We start from the raw sequence: 20,160 nt of genomic DNA on the forward strand, positions 1-20,160 counted from the left end.
AGGCAGCCTCTCTAGGCAGCCGTCTCGGTTGCATTTTGCCTGACTGTTCCTAGCAGCCTAGTTGCGTCAGTTTCTCCGGGGTCTGAGCCTGGGGCAGGCCCCTTATTTGCAAGACTCGTAAATAATTGGGTGCCGGGGCTGCGCCTATTTGCATACGGCCCGGTGCTTACGGCCCGGTGCTTTCTGCCCGGGCTTCCCACTCCCGGTTTCCACCGGCTCATGGATATTCATGAGGCGCTCTGGGGGCGTGGGCCTGGGCGGAGCTGGGGGCGGGGCCCCGCCGGGGCTCGCTCTGGCTTGGTCCCGCGGTGACGGCGGCAGCGGCGGCGGCGGCGGCGGCGGCAGCGGCGGCGGGGACTGGCGTCGGGGCGCCGAGCCCGAGCCGAGCGGAGCCGGATCCCGGGGGGAGCGCGTGAGTGCGCGGGGGCGGGCAGGAGGGCGAAGGAGGGGGCGGGGTCCGGGATAGGGGCGGAGGAGAGGCATGGAAGGAGTGGTCGCTTTCCTGCCGGGACCTCGGGTTTGAGGTAAAGGTGGGGGGGGTCATCAGGAAAGTTTGCAGGGGCCGGGGGTGCAGGGGAAGCGGGGGTCGCTGGGGAGCTGGCGCGTGTGCGCGGGGGCGGAGGGTGCACGGTCTGGAGCTCGTGCTGCCCGAGCTAGAAGAAAGGGGGGAGGGGGCGAGGGCTTGAGGCGGGGCCGGGGGCGGGCGGAGCTGCTTGGAGGGACCCCCGCCTCTCCCTCCCCGGGCCTGTGCTCGCCCCCTCTCCCGGCTCCCTCGGCACGCCCCCAGCCACCCCATTCCGCCCCCACCCGGCCCGCGTCCCCAGTCCCTCGTCTGTTCGCCGGCTGCTTCATATCCAGCGCACAGTCCTCCGCTTCTGCCGCCGCCGCCGCCCCCTCCTCCTCCTTCTGCTCCTCCACCCGCTTCTCCTCCTCTTCGGCTGCCGGCGTCCCCTCTGTGTCCAGAGCTCCCCACTGGGCCCCTCCAGACGGCCCCTAGCCCCGGGCTGTTCCGTCTTCTCGTTGGCCCTCCCTCCTCCAGCAGTTTACGTGCTGTCCCTGTCGACCTCTCTGTCCCGGATCTGGCCGGAGATCCCAGGGTCTTTAGAGGCGACCCCGCTTGCGCCGATGGCTGTCTGGGCCCTTGTCATCCGGCTGGAGCTGCCCAGCCTCTCTCTCTAGCCCCTCTGGCGGCCTTTGCTCCCGGGGGTCAGCTAGTCTCCCCTGACTGCTGGGGGCGGGAGTGCTCAGTGCCGCTGTGATTCTTCAGCTTTTGGCTATGGCCTTGGTCACCTGGGTTTCCTGGCCGGGGCCTCTGAGCTTCTCTGGCCCTCGCATTTGGGGAAGCCCAGGGCCCCACTTCATTGCTGCAGCCCCTCATACTGTAGAGGTGTCCATCAGGGCAATGTAAAAGGGTTTTACATTTCTTGGTCAGTTTGCTCCTATTTCTAACCACCCACACCATGTCCCTTGTAATAGTGTTCAAGGACAAGGAAACAATCTTGTGTTTTTTTAATTTTTTTTTCCTTGCCGTGTGCCCCTCCCCCATGCACATTGGGACTGGCTCTGCACGGTTCTCATCCACCCCTGGTGTGCAACCCTCCCTTGTAGTTGGCTGACCGAGGATGGACGGTACTGGGTTTCTCTTTACGCTCTTCGTGTTCTCCCCTGTCTTAGAAACAAGCCGGGGCAGGGTCACATGTGAGGGGTGGGTGAATTGTGCAAAGGCTGGGCCACAGAGGTCCCTTCTTGGCATCTGGCGCTGCCTTCCCAGGCCAGCTGGAGTGAGTGCTGAGGAAGGCAGTGCCCCTTGCAGGTGGGAGACTGTTGGGTGGTCCTCAGGGCTGTGTGAATACCAGGTGATAGGAAACCTCTTCCTTCCTTTGGAATGAGACAGGCAGGGGGCTCTGGAGCCCGGTGGTGGTGGTGGCGGTGGGTTCTTGTGGGTGGGATGGTGCTCCAGGAGTCAGAATGGGAACTGAGGAGGTAGTGGAGTGTCTGAGGAGCAGGTGACCAGACTGGGGCCCTTGGGAGTGAAAGAATGGTCTGGAATGCTGGCAGCTTGTGGCCTGGGGAAGGGAGGAGGTAGTTACCAAGGATCTTCCCTCCTTGGTGATACCCAATGGAGGTATCACCCATGCTAACAGTGGCCGACCTTTATTGGATACTTTTTCCGGGTTAGGCATTGTGCTAAGTTTGCATGTACCTTCTCACCTGGGCCTCCCACCTGTCTCATTAACTCCTGTTTTTACAGAGGGAAACAGGCTTAGAGAAGTAAGCAGTGTGCCCCAGGTCACACAGCTGGAGAGTGGTAGACCCACCCAGCGTCTGAATCCTGGTATATCAGACCCCCAAGCTCCTGCTACCGGCTTAGAGGAAGGGCATCATTTGGTCCCTGCCATAGGGCTGTGTCTCTTGGTTTAAAAATTCTTCTTCTGTCCCCCTTAATACCCTTCAGGCCAACCCTGGGCTGGTGAGTGATGCCCAATATCCCCTTTTCATCTGCCTTGGTTATCCCGCCCTGACTGCCCAGAGGGGAACCCCAGGGAGTTTCTCCCCCAAGCCACCCCACCCCCCGGATGTTCTCAAGTCCTGTCCCATTCTCCCAGCCCAGGCCTGGGCCGGCTCCTCCTTCCTCTTGGCGAGGCTCTGGAAATCCAGTGGGAGGCCATTGCTATGGCAACAGGACTAGGCCCTGGCTTTACCTCATCAAATTCCAAGCTGAAGCCAAAGCGATTGAGAAATTAAAGAAAAAAAAATGTATTCCAGATGTTTACTTTTTATTCCTTATTTTTCCGTGTTTGGATGAGACAGCTCCCGAGGCAGGCGGGCGGGCGTGGGGCAGGGATGTGGAAGGAGGAGGGGAGAGAGGGGGGAGAGGGAACCACTCCCAGCTGCAGGAGGGGGGGGGACAGGGTGAGCGGGAAGGGGGGGAGGCAGGCGGTGGGGCGGAGCCCCAGGTTGGGGAGGAGCGGGTTTTTCCCGTCTCCCATGAGGTGATTCACGGAGAGACCTCAGACTTCGCGGCCCTCTTGCTCCGGCCCTGAGTGGATACCTCAGGCAGGGCTGCCGGACCCAAGGGGTGCCTTGGCAACGGTAAGTGGGGTGTCTTGGAGAGCTTGCCAGAGGGAGCAGTGGGCGTGTCCCTGAAGCTCCAGGACTCCGGGGTTAGGAGACCGGAGTTGAGAGAGCCGTCTGGGACGAGTGGAGGATACGGCTGCCGGCTGCCGGGGACCTCCCTTGACCTCCCCCAGCCCCCTCTGAAGTTCCCGCTTCCGGTCCCACACTCTGCCCCTGCTGGAAGGACGCTTCCCTCAGCCAAGCCTGCTGCCAAGCTCGCAGCCCCTGTGCCTTCTCAGTCTCTTGCTCTCATTTCCTGGGTCTCCAGCCACCCCGCTCACACCCCTCGGCTCCCCAATTCTCACGCAGGTTCTGCCGCATGTGATGAAAGTGTCGGCTCTCCGGGAAGGCGCAGCCATGGCTTCCCCACCGCCCCGGGAAATGCAGGAGGAGCCGGTGTCTGCTGGCTCGGAGCCAGGTACCCATGGGTGCTGGGCGGAGCAGGGTGGCCCGGAGGAGGGTGGGGGCGCAGCAGCGGAACCCCTGCTCTGTCTTGGAGGGGGCGGGGGAGCGAGAGTGGGAGGCACACTGAGGCTACGCAGGATGAGTTTGCGAGGTCGTTCGCTCCCGTCGAGCCCTTTCAGACCAGGTTTGAGAACCTAGGTCCCCAGCAGATGAGAGCAGACTGCCCTTCGAGGTGTGGTGCAGATTAAACCATGTGTTCTGCAGAGGAGGAAACTGAGGCCTAGAGGAGAAATGGTGTGCACCTAGGGGGGTTTGAACCCAGACCTCCTGGCTCTGTGTCTAGACTCCTTTCTTGGGCTGGGTCCAATGAGTGGGTGATACAGGATTCTATTAGCAGGGCCATGGCCATGAGTAATTCCAAGTCTTTTATTTGGCAGTGGAATGCCTTATGTAGAAGGTAGGTTTCTGGTCTTGTTTTTTTCCTGTAGCAGGTTTACTTCTGTTTGGCTTAGGTCAATAGTAAGTTTCATTCCTGATCACACACCGGATGACAGTGGGAAGGTGGCCTGGGCGTGTACTCTGGGAGGGGGGTGGAGTAGGGAGCCAGAGTGGAGAAGCTGAGCTAGGTTTACTATGGGTGGTGGAGCAGTACAGTGTCATGTAAGAGGAAGGGACAGGACTGGGGACATGGTGGCCTGACTGCTTGATGTGGGCAGGCAGGCATCCATTTATTGGCTCTTTTGTTCATTCATTAGTGTGTTCGTTTGATAAGAACATTTGCTAGGGTGCAAAGGGGGCTATAAGGAGAAATTACATGCCAGCTGGGCCCTTAAGTAGCTTTAGCTTGTAAGGGAGATTGAGTAATGTTTTTGAAATTTGGAGATGGGAGAAGGTGCTTCTGAGATGTATATGGATGATCAAGGAAGGCTTCATGGAAGAGGTGACATTTGCCCTGTACCTAGAAGGATGTGAACTTTCGGAGTTTGTACAGGGTGGGAGATGAAGTTCTGCTTCCTGGATCTTCTCACAGACCCCCAACCAATCCTTTCCTTTCGGTAGGTGACCCTCGGGCCAAACCCCCCGTCAAGCCCAAACCTCGGGCCCTGCCTGCCAAGCCAGCCCTGCCTGCCAAGCCCAGCCTGCTGGTGCCTGTTGGGCCTCGGCCCCCCCGGGGCCCCCTGGCTGAGCTGCCTTCTGCCCGGAAGATGAACATGCTCGCAGGACCCCAGCCCTATGGTGGCAGCAAGCGTCCCCTTCCCTTTGCACCAAGGCGTACGCCTGAGACCTCTACTGGAGGAGAAGCCACTCGAGAGACTGGGAAAGAGGAGGCCGGGAAAGAGGAGATGCCACCTTTGACACCCCCAGCTCGATGTGCTGCCCCAGGAGGCGTGCGGAAGGCCCCTGCCCCCTTCCGTCCGGCCTCAGAGCGCTTTGCAGCCACCACAGTGGAAGAGATCCTGGCCAAGATGGAGCAGCCTCGGAAGGAGGTCCCTGCCAGCCCTGATCGCCTCTGGGGCTCCCGCCTCACCTTTAACCATGATGGCAGCTCAAGATATGGCCCCCGGACGTATGGTGTGGCCACCGGTCCCAGGGATGAGGACAGCGGGACCCTCTCCAGGGGATGCTCCCAGGAGGTGCCAGCAAAGTCTCCCAGCGAGTGCCAGGAAGAGCAGAGCAAGACCCCTGAGGAGAGGTGAGCGGAGGGAGGCATCCTGGAGGACAAGGGGGTGGCTTTATCTGGGACTGTGACCTTCACGGTTAGGTTAGTTTGGGGTCAGTGTGCTGTGAGTGCAGGCGGACCCTGGTCTAAGTCACAAAACACTGCCCTGGTAGATGGTGTCAGTGCTGCTGTGTTCTTTTACAGAGCTGATGTATGTTAACGGTGGAATTCAAATGTACTGTATGGAAGTTTATTTTTAGTTCTTTTTATCCGGAGAGTTGAGTTTGCCTCATGTGATTGACCGCCATGCTATTTGATGGAGAGAATATTAGACCTGTTTTAGAGATGCAGAAACTGAGGTTCTAAACGACTTCCCGTGGTTCCTCAGCAAATAAGGGACAGAGCTAGGATTTGAATTCAGGTCTGTTTGATTCCAAAGCTTGTTCTCTTTAGTGCTAGCTCCTACTGAGGTTGGGACAGCGTGCAGGTGCTGGTGTGTGTTGGGGGTGGGGGGGCGGGGGGCGAGGATAGGATCAGCAGGGTGCAGTCTGCCCACAAGGAGGAGTCTGATAGAACAGCTATGACACGAGCACGCCTCGATGCCAGTCCGGCCAGCATCCGTGCACAGAGGTCACGGCCAGGTTGGAGACTGTGGGACGTCTGGGGTCAGTTGTCTGGGGTTGGTGCCAGTGTAAAGGAGGGCTGGCCAGGAGGTGCCCCTGGGAGTGGTGGGCACAGGCTCCCCTCCCGTTCCTACTGCTGTGAAGGGCAGGGCTCCTGTGGTCTGGGCTGAGTCCCAAGCTGAAGGCCCCTGCCCTACCCTGCCCCCCAGCCTGGCCCCATTCTCACCTGAACTTGCCTGGAGGGCAGGGGCCCTAGCTCATCCTTCTTCGTCCCAGGGGTCCAGGAGGTCACACGCTGCCCAGGCCCGTCTGCTCTCAGACTTCCTCCCCTTCCTTGCTCTAAGCAGAACTCAAGAGGAGCAACTTCAACTTTGGAAAATCACTCTTCCCCCTCTTCCTCCCCCTGCAATCCTTCAAGAAGTATTGGCAGGGCAGCCGGGACCAGCTGCACTCTTCCTGGCTGGAGGAGAACGTTAACCCCTTATGGGCTAGGGGAAGGAGGAGTTAGCTTTTTGGGAACCACTGAGGGGCCTGGGCATGCAGGGTGCTTCTCCTAGAGGAGTGGGTGGGGGGGCATTTAACCCTTGATGTGCAGGTAGGGAATGGGCACTGTCTCCCGGGGCACTTTCTCTCTGGAAACGACACTGTTTCTCTGTCCTCAGTGATTCCAGGTGGGGCTCAGTAGTAGATGCCTGGGGGGTTTGACTTTGGGGGCTGTTGAAGTCACTTTGGCAGACTCTCCATCCAGTCTCCCCCTGGTCATCAGTGGCAGACTGCTCTATTCTCTGCCTCCATTTCTTGTTCCCTCACAGGAATGCCCCTTTGGACCTGGCCTTCAACGGGGACCTGGCTCAGCCAGCCAGCTTGGACCCACCTGCCGATGTGAGTCAGCCTCCTGTTATGAATCAGAATCGTAGTATTTTAGAGCTGGAGGGGTCATCTCTGAGATCATTTGTGTGACCTCCTTGTGGTGTAGATGGGGAAACTGAGGCCTGTGGAGGAGGTGGCTTGCCCCACCCAGGTCTGGCCCCAAGACTCTGATTTCTTGACTCCCAGGCCACTGTTTTCAGTCCTTCAGGTGGTTAAGTGTGGTTCAAGCTGTGAAACTACTCGTTACAAGCAGTAATTATAATATTTATAACAACCAGCCCTGATCAGGTATCTGTGGCGTGTTGGGCACGTCCCAGGAACGGTGACTAACTTAGTCCTTATGAGAACTCTGGCTGCTAGGCCCTCCTGGTCCCGTGTGAGGTGTGGGGACGCCACGGCTCACCCAGGTTTGGCACCCAGGGGCTGACGCAGGATCTGAAGTGCCTGATTCCAGTGTTCTCCCTGGTTGGGCTGTCTTCTCGGGGTTCAGATGAGGACAGTGGGACCCTCTCTAGGGGATGGTCCCAGGAGGGGCCAGCAATGTCTCCCAACGAGTGCCAGGAAGAGTAGAGCAAGACCCCCGAGGAGAGGTGAGTGGCTGGAGGCAGCCTGGAGGACAAGGGGGCAGAAGCAGGTGTTCCCTATTTCTTCCCCACTGCTCCCCACAACGTGCTCAGAGGATGGTCAGCCTGCTCTCCCAAGTAACTGAAACCCCTTCTAGCTCATAGAGCCCTTCTGGCCAAGGGCTGTCCTGTCTCCCCATCGATGGAGACCCGACCACATTCCCTCGTCCATCCGACAGATACTCACTGAGCACTTACCGTGAGTCGAGTGCCGGGGACACAGCAGAGAACAAAGCGCACGGCCTCCTGCTCCCAGGGAGCTCACCCAGTGCAGGGAGGCAGACACAAGCACAGGCATCCCTTGAGCCCGCAGACTGCAGTGTGTCACAAGTGCGGGAGTCCCGTCGAGGCAGGGAGCTCTGGGCCCAAGGCAATGAGAGAGGCCTTGCTGCGAAGGTGAGGGAGTGAGCTGCATAGGCATTTGGGGAACAGCGTTTTGAGCAGAAAGAACTAAGTACAGGAGACTTAGTACCTTCCTGGCAAGGAAGCCAGGATGCCTGGATTGCAGTGAGAGAGGAGGAGTTGCCTGCCAGCGAGGTCTGACAGCTGGTGGGTCGGGTGCAGGGTTGGATGGTGTGGAGCCTCACAGGCCGCTGGAAGCACTTGGCCTTAAGTGAGGGGAAGAAGCCACTGAGGGGTTTGGAGGAGACCAGCGACCTGGTGTTGGCCTGGTCGTGAAGCGTCATCTTGGTTGCAAGGAGCCAAGAGCGGCAGCGGGGACCAGTGGGGGCATAAGCCTGGTGGCTGGACCCTGGAGGTCGGCTCTGGATAGGGTTTAAAGGTGAGGCGGGCAGGGTTTGCAGGTGGCTTGATAGGAGAGCGAGCCAGTGCAGAGTCACAGATGACGGCAGGGCCTTTGGCCTGTGCAGTGGAAGGGTGGCGAGGTTACCATTCATTCAGGTGGGCACCTGGAAGGGTGAAGCAGGATCGGGGGGATATGAGGAGTTTGTTTCTAGATTTGCTGAGTTTGAGATGTCTCTTCGATGCCCCAGTGGAAATACTGAGGGGACAGCTGGACAGTTGTCAGCATACAACGCGGCAGTTAAGATGGGCAGGTCACCAGGGGGGTTAAGGTCACCAGAGGAGCCGGGGAGGCACAGGAGGGCAGGGGGCCCAGGCCCCATGTGTAGCAGGGGAGACCAGGAGGAGATTGGGGAGGTTGGAGTGCTAGAGGCCACACAGAGCTAGCAGCCACCTTTGGGGCTTGAGGAGGGCATGACCCACGGTCAGATGCTGCTATCAGGTCAAGGCAGGTGAGCCCTGGGAATGGGATTCAGCTACAGGGAGGTCATTGGTGACCTTGACGGTAGCATTCGCTGGCCGGGTGAAGGGAGAAGCCTGTCTGGAGGAGGTTCAGGAGAGAACGAGACAAGAGGAACTCCATGGATAGAGAGTGAATGTAGGCAACGCATTCAAGAAACCTGGTGGTAAGCTTTAGAGAGAGGTGAGGTCAAGAGTTTTTTTTTTTTTTTTTTTTAAGACAGAAGACATAAGAGCAGTTTGTGTGCTGGTGGAAATGAGCCAGTAGAGAAGGAAAAATCAATGATGCAGGGGAGAGAGAGAGAGCTCTGAGCCAGGACCGCTCACAAGCATAGGAGGGGAGCATGGTGCTTGGGCTCACACACAGGCAGTAGGGTGTGAGGGCTGGTGGCTGATGGGGGTGGCAGGTGATGTTGGGGTTTGAGAACACCAGACGCAGAAGCATCCCCTGGGAATGTGGGCACGTAAGGGGAAGTGTTAGGGGACGGCCGGGGGCTCAGGGCCCGTTTGAGGTCCTGGAGGTTTGAGAGCTGATCAGGCGGTAGGGAGATCGGGCATCTGGCTTGTTTCCTGTCCTGCTGCCACGTCCAGCCCCAGGTACAGCTGCGGGGAGGTGGAGAGCTGGGTAGAAACATTGCATGGAGGTTGGTGGGGGGAATTGTGGAAAGAAGCGACTTAAACACCACCGAGAAGTGAGGGCAGGAGGGGAACAGGGACCATGAGAAGGAGGAGGGTTAGTAGGCTGTGCTTCCTGGAGGCAGTGGCGTTTGAAGGATCAGCGAGGTGGAAAGAGGTAGCGGGACCCATAGGAGGTGGGAGTGGGGAGCGGACACTTGAGTGGAGATTATAGAGGGGCTGCAGTTACCAGTGAGGACAAGGAGTAGAGTATGACCTGGGAGAGGTGGCTCACAAAGTGACCATGCAAGAAGGGGTCAAGGAACGGAGAACCAGGATGCTGGAGGGCTCTGTAGGGGCTCAGACAGGAGGGGTGGTGGGTGGTGTAGTTTAGGGCGTGCGGTTGAACACTGGAGTTGTATGGAGAGGAGGGAGGATGGGGGCAAAGGAAAGGGACTTGAGAAGCAAGTGGGACCTTCTCTCTCCCAGACCCAGTGGGCGATGATGCGGGAGAAACCGCCCCGTTGGAGGGGGTGGCAGGGGAAGCGTGACCCCTGGGGAGCAAGGCTTCCTTCAGTGTCTGGGGACAGGCCAAGGGTTGCAGTGGAATGCCAGGATGCCAGGCGCTCTGCCCCTTCCTCCTCTCCCAGACCCCTATCCCATAGCGTCTATTTTTTCCATAAGTCCTATCCCGAGAGGCCCTGTGCACAGATCTTATTTAATCCTCCCCTAACTTTGAGATGGATGTTGTTGCCGTTAGCCCCAGTGTACAGATGGGAAAGCGGAGGCTCAGAGATACCACCTCACCACCATATGGGAGGGCATACGGCTCATAGGAGACAGTGCCGATGACTCCAAGCCATGTGCTTTCATGTCCCTTGGTGCCTTTTGCCTGGATCCCGAGGCAGGACCTGCCTGCTTCCTTGGGTAGCGCTGGGATGTGTGGATACACAGAACGGGGTGGGGAGCGCCACAGCGCCCCCTGTAGCTGCTCCTGTGGGTGGTCTGGCTCCACCCTGGGCTTACAGACCTGCCCAGATGGCAGATTCCCCATTTTCCTTCTCTGTTTGTCAAGCCGGGGTTCTTGACCGATGCACCACAGATTCTTACATCCTTAGGTGAGCTCTGGGAGTTGGGGGGGGTAGGGAAGATCTGAACCACTGGAGATGCTGTGAGTGAGGCTGTGTGCATTTTCTGGGGAGAGGGCCTGGGGGGGTGGGGTCTGCAGACCCTAAGAAGCATAAGATGCCCCAAAATAATTCTCGGGGCTTCCCTTAGCTGCCCTGAGAGGCCGCCTTCTGAATTCCTGTTTCCTCCTCTGGTCTGTGGAGTTGAGAGTGTGAGGAAGCAGCCGACCTGGGGTCTCTGTGGGAGGGGAGTAATGGCTCTTGACCTTTCTCTTGCAGGTCTCCAAGCCCTGGGGCCCCTCGAGTCCAGGCTCCGCCTCAGAGAATGGAGGCTCCGCCAGCCCAAGCCTCCCCACTGAAGTCTCAGGCCTAGCCCCAGAGTCTCCCCGACTTCACTCACCTGCTGAGGGGTCTCCCAGACATCACTCACTTGATGAGACCTCTCCCCGCCACTCTCAGCTTCCAGAAGCCCAGAGTCCTGCAGTTTCTGGGCCCTCTCCCTGCCCCCCTGTGACCCCAGCAGCCCCAACTGTAGCCCTTCCCGATGAGGGTCAGAGCTCCGACTGCGCCCTGAGCTTAGGGCTCCCTGCTGAGGAAGCCCCAGAGGCCCCTGCAGCTGGCAGCCCGGCCCTTGAGAAGGTCTCAGGGCACCACAGCCTGGGGCAGCCCCCGGCTACCTCTGCCCAGCCCCTGACTGAGGGGGGTGAGTTGCCAGATCTTCCTCGGACGTTTCCATCTGGGGATGTGGCAGCCAAGGGTGACATAGATCTCCGTCCCATCAGCCTGGCTCAGCGCCGATTTTCTGAGGGTGTGCTCCGGCCGCCTGGCCAAGACCAGGAGAAGCTGGGGGGCTCGCTGGCTGCCCTGCCCCAAACCCAGGGGAGCCAGTCTGCCTTGGATCGTCCCTTTGGGAGTGGGACAGAGTCCAACTGGAGCTTGTCACAGTCCTTTGAATGGACCTTCCCCACTCGGCCTTCAGGTCTTGGGGTGTGGCGGCTGGACTCCCCACCTCCCTCCCCCATCACCGAAGCCACCGAGGCCGCCGAGGCTGCTGAGGCTGGTGACTGGGCTGCATCCAGCAGAGAGAAAGGAGTGTCCCAGCAGGGGCGAGAGACCCAGTCGGCTCCAGAGGGGCCAGGAATTCCTGGTTCCTGGGTGCAGGTGGATGATCCAGGCATCTCCCCAGCCCAGAAGGGTGATGGCGAGAGTCAACCTCAGTCCCCAGTTGTTCCTCTCAAGCCCTTACCGACACCAGGGGACCCACCTGGAGTGGCCTTGCTGCAGGCAGAGGAGAGATATGAGGAGCGGGAGCCCGTGGCTGGACAGGAGTCCCTGCTCCCTCTGGCCACCAGGGAGGCTGCTCTGCCCATCCTGGAGCCGGTCCTGGGGCAGCAGCAGCCAGCACCCCCCGACCAGCCCTGCGTCCTCTTTGCTGGCACCCCTGACCCCCAGCAGGCGTTGCCTGCTGAGGAGGAGGCCATGACCTTGGCCCAGGCTGAGGCCACGCAACCCAGGACAGAAGCTCAAGATCCCTGTAGTGCGTCCCCCGAGCCTGCAGGCCCTGAAAGCAGCTCCCGCTGGCTGGATGACCTCCTGGCCTCGCCACCACCTAGTGCCGGCAGTGCAAGGCGGGGAGCCGGGTCTGAGCTGAAGGACACGCAGGCCCCAAGTGCCTGCTCCGAGGTGAGGACAGGGCCGCAGGGAGGGTGGGGGCCTCAGGGGATGGAAGCCAGGGCTTCGGTGTCCAGAGCCCGGGATGCCGCCGTGAGCAAGGCACCTGTGGATGTGCTCCTCATGGCTGGACGGTCTGGCAGAGCTGACAGAGCAGAGGGTATGGGATTGATGCTTCAGCTTTAGAGTGAGTTCGTATCCAAGTCGCGCTTCCGCCGGCTGAGTCGTCTTGCTAACCCTAACCTCTAAGCTGCAGAAACCTTTCACCATAAGAACATTTGCCTCTTAGGATGGTACCGTAGGGAATATGAAGTGTGCTGAGCGCAGTGCTTGACATATACTGAGCGTTCAAAGTGCGTCCTTACAAACAGTATCAAGGAAGGCAACGCAGTGCAGCTGTTTAGAGCTTGGGCTCTCTGCGGTTGGCCCAGATGTGACCTTGAACAAGTTACTTTCCTGTGCCTTGGATTCTGCCTCTGTAAAATGGGGGTAACAATGATGAACTCTCCCTCACGGTGTGATGGCAAAGATTAAATAAGTTGTAATACCTGTAAAGTACTAAGAATAGCACCTGGCTCATCAAGAGTGTTTCCTGAGTGTTGGCTTTATGACCGTTGTTACCCTTGAGCTCAAGACTTGCCTTGCAGATAGGAAGCTCGGGGCCCAGAGAGGGCAGAGCCTTGTGCAGGGTTGCCCAGCAAGTTGGTGGCTGGGCCTTGATCAGAGCGCCAGCTCCCTGGCCAGTGCCCTTTCTCCTACCAGGCTGCCTCTGAATTTAAGGGCTGGGGTCCAGGTGGCTTTTGAAACGTAGTTTTCGAGGCCAGCCTGGGCTGGTAGGGGCGGGGCTAGAAGGAAGGAGGAGCCAGGAGGCCTCTGGGGGCAGGGGGTGGAGGGGTAGAGAAGGAGGAGCAGGAAGGAGTTAAGACCGGGCTGGCTCCTGGTAGGTGTGTCTGTCCAGCGCTGGGTGACTCAACTGGCTTCTGGGCGGGGCTGCCAGAGCTGCAGCTGCCGTGGAGGGAGCCGGGCCAGGGCAAGCGGGAGCCAGAGTCGTTGGACAGGTCCAGGCGAGGGGAGCGGCCCAGTCCCGTCCCTGCACTCGGCTCAGCCGCACCCAGCAGCCCGGGGCGGGCTGGGGGCAGGGGCCATGGCCCGGCTCGGGGACCAGGAGCCCAGCGTGTCTGTCTTGGAGAGGCTTTTAGCCAACGCGGCGCTGCGGGACGAGGCGGGCCGGCTCCGCAGCCCTGAGCCCAGGGCTGACCCGCCTGAAGGAGTGAGTCAGGGAGTATGGGGTTGGGGGGGGGGTGGTGCAGGGAGCCCTGGGCCGGCTTTTTCTGCCTGTGGCAGCTCCTGTCCCTCCTGTCTCCTCCAGGGACAAGGCGAGGGCTGTGAGGTCTTCCTGGGAGGAGCCAGGCAGAAGGGCGCTTTCCTTAGGGAAGAAGGGCCTGGGAACTTACAGGGTCGAGTAGGGGCAGGGGCAGGGTCAGACTCTCCACCTGGAAAGCAGGTTGTGGAGGGGCTTTGAGTCTTGACCACCCTTCATGGAAACGTCACTCCTTCCACACCCCTGTGAAGACCACTCTGCGGGCAGCTTTTCTCTTGGCGCTTGGCCAAGTGTTACCCAAGGGCCTGTAAACATGACCATGGGATCATTGATTGAGTGTCCATATTGAGTGCCCCTTGCATGCCAGCCACTGTGCTGAGATTTGGCTTAAAATGATCTTGCTTAATTCTCCCAAACCACCCCAGGCAGTAGGAATTCTTCCCATTTAAGGGTGAGGACCCTGGGGCCCAGAGTGGTTAAGTGATTCGGTCAAGGTCACACAGCTCGGATCTAGACCCAGGGTTTCTCTTGCTAACGTGGGGCTCTCTGGACTAGGCAATGCTGATTCTCATTCTGGACTCCCACCCTGATTGACTCTAAGCATTGTTTCTTTGTGTCTCTCTCTTTTTCTGATTCCTAGGGACTCCTTGGCTGGGCCCAGAAAGATCTGCAGAGTGAATTTGGAATTACAGCAGACCCCTCTCCCAGCAGTTTTAGTCCTTCCCGCTGGTCTCAAGACACTTCTCAGGACTATGGCCTTGGTGGTGCAAGCCCTAGAGGGGACGCAGGCCTTGGAGAGGGGGACTGGACCAGCAAGCGTGGGCAAGGAGCTGGGGAAGCGAGTTCCAGGGATTGGGCCAGCAGGTGTGGCATCGGCCAGGAGGAGATCGAGGCTTCCAGCCAGGATGGGAGTGGAGTGTCTGCCCCAGGGGGGCCCGGGGCCCAGGACTGGGTGATTGGAAAGCCACCCCAGCTTGGCACTCAGCAGAGCCAGGAGGCAGATGTTCAGGACTGGGAGTTCAGGAAGAGGGATTCCCAGGGCACCTACTCCAGCCGGGATGCAGAACTCCAAGACCAGGAGTTTGGGAAGAGAGATTCGCTGGGTACTTACTGCAGTCGGGATGTAAGCCTTCAAGACTGGGAATTTGGGAAGAGAGATTCACTGGGTGCTTATGCCAGCCGGGATATAGACGAGCAGAACCAGAAACTGGGGAAGAAGGACCACCTGGCAGACGGGCAGGACAAGGAGTTTGGGAAGAGAGATTCTGCAGAGCAGCCAGATCAGGATTTCGGGAAGAGCGCCTGGATGAGGGACTATAGTGGCCGCGGCAGCTCCACAGCCCCTGGCCCCCAGGACAGAGGCTTCGGAATGAGAGCCCTGAGCGCTGGCTTCAGCCCTGAGGAAGCCCAACAGCAGGATGAGGAGTTTGAAAAGAAGGTTCCGAGTGGCAGAGACGGCCCAGGCCAGACCAGCAGGGATGCAAGCCCGCCCGAAGAGAGAGAATCAGGGGGCCTGTTCAGCCCCAGCACCCCTCAGTCCCAGGACGGGCCACTGGGACAGAGAGACCAGGGCAGCTGGCACGGTGGCGGGGCTGGCCAGGATGCTGGAGGGCTGCAGGGGGCGCAGCAGGCAGGGGGCCAGAGCCTGAGCGATGCTGGCCGGAATGACAGGGAGGTGGGCCTGCGAGGCTGGGCGGGCGACTTCAGCCTTGGTGTCGTACCCCAGCCGGAGGCTACCTTCAGCCCGGGGCAGCGAGACTGGCGAGGCGACTTCTGCGTGGAGGCTGCCGAGAGGGGCCATCAGTTTGGCATCATCGGTGACGATCGGGCGGGAGGTGTTGGCCTGAGCCCTTCTGGCCAGATGGCAGGTGGCCCCTTTGTGCCTCCAGAGAAGACCCCGACCGGGCCTGTGGACTGGACCGACCAGCTGGGCCTCAGGAACTTGGAGGTGTCCAGCTGTGTGGTTTCCGGGGGCTCAAGTGAGGCCAGGGAGGAAGCCGTGGGACACATGGGCTGGTCAGATGAGCTGGGCCTGAGAGACGTGGACCTGGCCAGCCGTTTGGAGGCTGGGGGATCCGAGGAGCCCAGGGGCATTGGGGTCGGGGAGAAGGACTGGACCTCCGATGTCAGCCTGAGGAGCAGGGATCTGGCTGGTGTCGGGGATGTAGGGGGCCCCAGCCAGGCCAGAGAGAGTGGCGTGGGGCAGACCGACTGGTCAGGTGTGGAGGCCGGAGAGTTCCTTAAATCCAGGGAGCGTGGGGTGGGACAGGCAGACTGGACCCCCGACCTTGGGCTGAGGAGCATGGCCCCGGGGGCAGGCTGCAGCCCCAGAGAGCTTGGGGCGGGCCAGGTAGACTGGGGCAGCAGTCTGGGCCTGAAGAATTTGGAGGTGCCATGTGACCTAGAGTCTGGAGGTTCTCCGGACTCACGGGGGTGTGGAGTGGGCCGGATGGACTGGACCCAGGACTTGGGACTCCGGAACGCAGAGCTCTCGGGGGCCCCAAGTGAAGCCAGGGAGCATGGGGTAGGAGAAGTCAGCCAGTGCCTAGAGCTGGGGCTGAGGGACAATGGTGTCTCGTCCCCGGGCCTGGAGGCCCGAGAGCTGGGACCTGGCGGGACCAGTGGGCCAGAGACCCAGGGTGAAGACCACTCCCCGCTTTCCCTGGAGAGCTGCCCTGAAGAACCCGGGATGGAGATGGGAGAAACCCCTGGCTTTGAAACCAGGTAAGGGAGCCCCATCCTTGTGTGGGAGGGAAGGTGCAGCCGCTGTATGAAACCCTGCAAGTGTTTTTGAGGAGGGAAGAAACCGCTTTCCCCTGAGGACATTTAGGGTTTGGAAAATGGAGATGGTTTGGACTGTGAAGTTTTAATTTTTGAGGTGGTGTTCATTTGCTGCCCATGCTTTAGGCTTCCTCGGTGCTTCGTATCGCGACTATCCTGGAAGACAGGGGGTGTGTCTTGTGTTCTGGTGCCCAGGTTGTGCCCAGCACCTATTCCCCAGGCCTCTTGGCCCAAAGCCGCGGGTTTTCCCAGGCTGGGGGATATGGATGCTTTTATGGGTGTCGGAAGGATTCTGCGTGTCCCTGTGGCCTGGGCCACTGCAGGGCAGGACTGGAGTGCACAGTGGCGCTTGTTTCTTGCAGAGATTAGGGGCATCTTGCCTGCCCTGTCATAAGGCCCAGAAGAGCAAACAATTTAAGAACCTGAAGGTCGTACGGACCTGGCTCCTGACCCCATGATCTTGGTCTCCATGCATGGAGTTTCTGAAAGGGAGCTTTCCAGAGGAACAGACTGGTAGTTGTTGACGAGCCAGCTGCAGTCTGTCTCAGGGATTTTTACGTTCTGAAACCAGTGGAGGTGATTTCACCCCTAGAAAGGGTACTAAAAAGCCATCGTGTTTATTTCCTTAACATTTCTGTTTATTGAGATTTGGTTTTATTCTCTTGACCGAGTAGAAAGTTCTACATTTCAGAAGAAGCTGGATCTTCTCACTGGGCAGTCGGGTGGGGGCTGTGTTGTAAGTGGAAGGGGCTGATGGTAGTGGAGGGGACAGGGGAGGGTCCAGAGGGAATCATGGGGTGTGGACAGGTTTAGAGAGGCATTGCGGCTAAGGAGAGAGAGAGAGAGAAAGGTGGCAGAGCATGGGTTGGTGATGAAGGCTGCAGGAAGGGGTAGGTGCACAGGGTGGGGAGTGTGGAGGCCCCTGGGATCCAGGATGAGTTCCTGGACGTCTCTGAACCTGGCTTTCGAAGGTTAGCTTCGGGAAACCTTACCATTCCTACGCCCTGTGGTTGCTCCTGGTTTCTCTTCCCGAGACTCCACTCTACAGGGCTTAATGTCAACTGCACATCTTACCTCGTTGACCTTCACAGCTGCCCTAAGACGGGGAAAGGGATTTTTATCATCTCCAACTGGGTGTGACCTGCTTACAGCCGCACAGCAGGGCTTCCTTCTGATTTGCACATTGTAAATGCTGTCAGGTGTGGTTATGTTCAAGACTCTCAGATTACCAAGGAGCAGGACCCACAGCCCTCCACCTTTCCCCTCCGGTTGGGTGGCTGTTGAGAAGGGGAGAGCGGGAATATCTGGGTTGGGGAAGAGGAAGGTAGGAGCCGAGGAGGAAGGGAGTCCTTAACACTCAGGTAGCCTAGCCTCTATCACACCTTTAAGATGCTCTGGTTTTCTGTCTGTGTTGCATGTTTGGGGAATGCTGTGCACTCTGTGGCCATGTCGGCGACCTCGAGTGTTTGTGTATGGGCACGTGGTAGCACGTGAAAACACAGCCACAAGGAAACCTGTTCGCCTTTCTCTAGTGCAAGGTTTCCCAAGCTTATTTGACTAATATCCAAAGAACTTGTGTTCCGGGCATCTGACTTAGGGAAATTCTCCACCCTGGAAAATTGCTCTTGGAAGGCAATTTTGGAGGTTCCCCTGGGAAGTCTTTGAGGACAGTTCCGAGTAGTCTGGGTTTGGCACCATGTGCCAGGCTTGGGTACTGATTCTGCCACCGCCTCTGTGACCTTGGACACGTTCCTTCTCTTCCTCAGGGCCTCCCATTTCTTGTCTGTATGTTGGGAGTGCTTTTCTCCGCAGACTCTCAGGGTTAAGAGTTGAAGACACATGTAAAGTGATAGAAACCTGCCTGACATGTGGGTGAACACTGAAAAAAAAAAATGCTTGCTACTTGTAATTGTATCTGATGTGCAAATTTGGATTGTAAATTTGAGCTGTCCGTAAAGTGAGGCCCTTGGGGACATTTTTGTCATCGTCTCTGTGTGGGGAAAAGGTACCCCTGATGGCAGGTGGTCCTGTCCAGCACAGCTGTGACAAGACCAGCATGGGGGTGAGAGTCACGGGGAGCTCCCAGGCCTCTCCTCTGTGTGTAGGGCCACCGTTTCCTGGTGGGAGTGGCTCTCTTAGGTCCCCCAAGAGCTCATGCACTGTCCTCTCTTCTCTGTGGCCTCCTGGTCACCTGCTCTCCCTCCCTGGGGCCCCAAGTGGTACAGAGACCTCTTTGTCATTTTGGGGTCTTCATAGAATCTGAGATGATCCTGAGAGATCATTGAGGCCAGCCCCCTCATTTCATGGGTGGGGAAACTGAGGCCCAGGGAGGCAGCATGACACGTACAAGGTTCACAGCTGGTGATTATGGCCCCCTTGTATTCCCTCGGGCCCCAGCCTTGTCGTCCTCTCTGGGCACTTTTCCTGTCTCTCGCGGGTCCAAGCCAGCTGCTGCCCATTTAGACACATCATTCTAGCTCCAGGCTTAAGCCTCCCTCATTTTGGGCCTTAGAGCCTTGAATACTGGGAAGCTGATTTTTTTTTTTTTTTTAGTTTTTATTTATTTTTATTATTTTTTAAATAAATTTCCTAATGTTTTATTTATTTTTGAGAGAGAGACAGAGCAAGAGGGGGAGGGACAGAGAGAGAGAGGGAGACACAGAATCCAAAACGGGCTCTAGGCTCTGAGCTGTCAGCACAGAGCCTGATGCGGGGCTGGAACCCGTGAACCAAGAGATCATGACCTGAGCCGAAGTCAGAGGCTTAACTGACCTCGCTCCCCACGCGCTCCCTGGGAAGCTGATTTTGTGCACATCTACCACATGCCATCCCCTGGGTTTGCACCTGGAGCAGCAGTCAGGAGACCCTAAGTCCAGATGGGGTGAGGGTTATAGATGGTGCAAAATGAGATAAGTCCTCAGGCCAGGAGCCCGTGTTGAAGGATGATTATCGTAAAAATTCGTCAAAATTGAGCACACATTTCCAACATACTGCCTGCAGACCCAGTGAAGTATAGCTACGTTTTTTTTTTAAGTTTATTTATTTTGAGAGATGGGGGGTGGGGGTGGGGTGGAAAGAGAGTAGGAGCAGGGGAGGGGCAGAGGGAGAGGGAGAGAGAGAATCCCAAGCAGGCTCTGTGCTATCAGGGCAGAGCCCTACTCAGGGCTCGAATTCGCGAACTGAGAGATCACGACTTGAGCCAGGATCGAGAGTCAGATGCTTAATGGACTGAGCCCCCCCGCAGGTGTCCCTGTGTAGCTACTTTTAATCTCCCCATTTTGCAGATGAAGATGCCGAGGCTCAGAGTGGACAGGTAACTGCGGGCGTAGTGGGGGATGAGCCCGGATCTGTGCCAGTGTAAGCGCTCAGCACAGGCTCCTGACCGCTCTCTCCTGATTCCCTGCCAGGGAGGAGCTGAGGTTATAGGTGTTCCGGGTGCTCAGAGGCAGGAAAGCTTCTCCTGAGATGGGGGTTTACACAGGGATGAGGCATACCACATTCCCCAGTGCTCTTCCCACCCTCCCCTCCTCGTGGCCACCCCCAGAACCCACTGAGCTCATCCCCTGCCCTCTGCCCACGGGACTTAGGGCCAGATCTTGCTCTGGATATGGATCTTTCCATCCACCCATCCGTTTCACATCCTCTTCACTCAGGGCCTGCCCTCAGCCTTGTCTCGGCCTCACCCCAGGGAGAGGCTCTGGGCAGGGCCTCCTCAGGCTGGGTGGGGTGCCGCCGCTGCCCCCCTCCCTTCCAGCCTCCCTGATTCGGAGCTGCAGGGTGAGCTGGCTTTGGCCCCCGTCCAGGGCTGCTCCGTTCTGCCACCACCCCCGCCTCCTCCCTCCTGCCCAGACCGCTTTAATTTCCATCTGTCAGCAGCTTGTGGAAAGACAGACTGACACACGTTCTCTCTCCTGCCCTCCCCTCTTCCGGCTCACTTCTGACTCACCTGCCCCACTCCCCTCCCCTTGGGGAACTCTCCGAGGACTGCCCCTGCCAGCCTTTCCCACGCCCGGCCCCCACTCCCTCCCCCCACCCCCCGCCGTGTGTGTGTGTGTGTGTGTGTGTGTGTGTGTGTGTGTGTGTGTGT

At 58.6% G+C, this 20,160-nt stretch overlaps 1 protein-coding gene across 3 annotated transcripts in view; it reads left to right on the forward strand.

Annotated features, from left to right (window-relative positions):
- Window positions 1-310: 310 nt before the first annotated feature.
- The window catches only part of TNKS1BP1 (tankyrase 1 binding protein 1), a 24,398-nt gene continuing 4,548 nt past the window's right edge, over window positions 311-20,160 (forward strand). The window contains exons 1-6 of one of the 3 annotated variants that reach the window (XM_040495133.1): window positions 311-412; window positions 3,427-3,535; window positions 4,582-5,215; window positions 6,618-6,687; window positions 10,580-11,983; window positions 13,933-16,016. In XM_040495133.1, the coding sequence (XP_040351067.1) occupies window positions 3,442-3,535; window positions 4,582-5,215; window positions 6,618-6,687; window positions 10,580-11,983; window positions 13,933-16,016 (4,286 nt within the window). In that variant the 5' untranslated portion in view covers window positions 311-412; window positions 3,427-3,441. Of the gene's footprint in view, window positions 413-461; window positions 525-2,960; window positions 3,094-3,426; window positions 3,536-4,581; window positions 5,216-6,617; window positions 6,688-10,579; window positions 11,984-13,932; window positions 16,017-20,160 lie in introns of those variants that run through there. The other 2 variants (XM_040495135.1, XM_040495134.1) reach the window with 2 other exon arrangements.

This window comes from Herpailurus yagouaroundi, unplaced genomic scaffold, assembly GCF_014898765.1.
Source record: "Herpailurus yagouaroundi ecotype Mexico unplaced genomic scaffold, PumYag 187, whole genome shotgun sequence".
NCBI classification, from domain to species: Eukaryota; Metazoa; Chordata; class Mammalia; order Carnivora; family Felidae; genus Herpailurus; species Herpailurus yagouaroundi.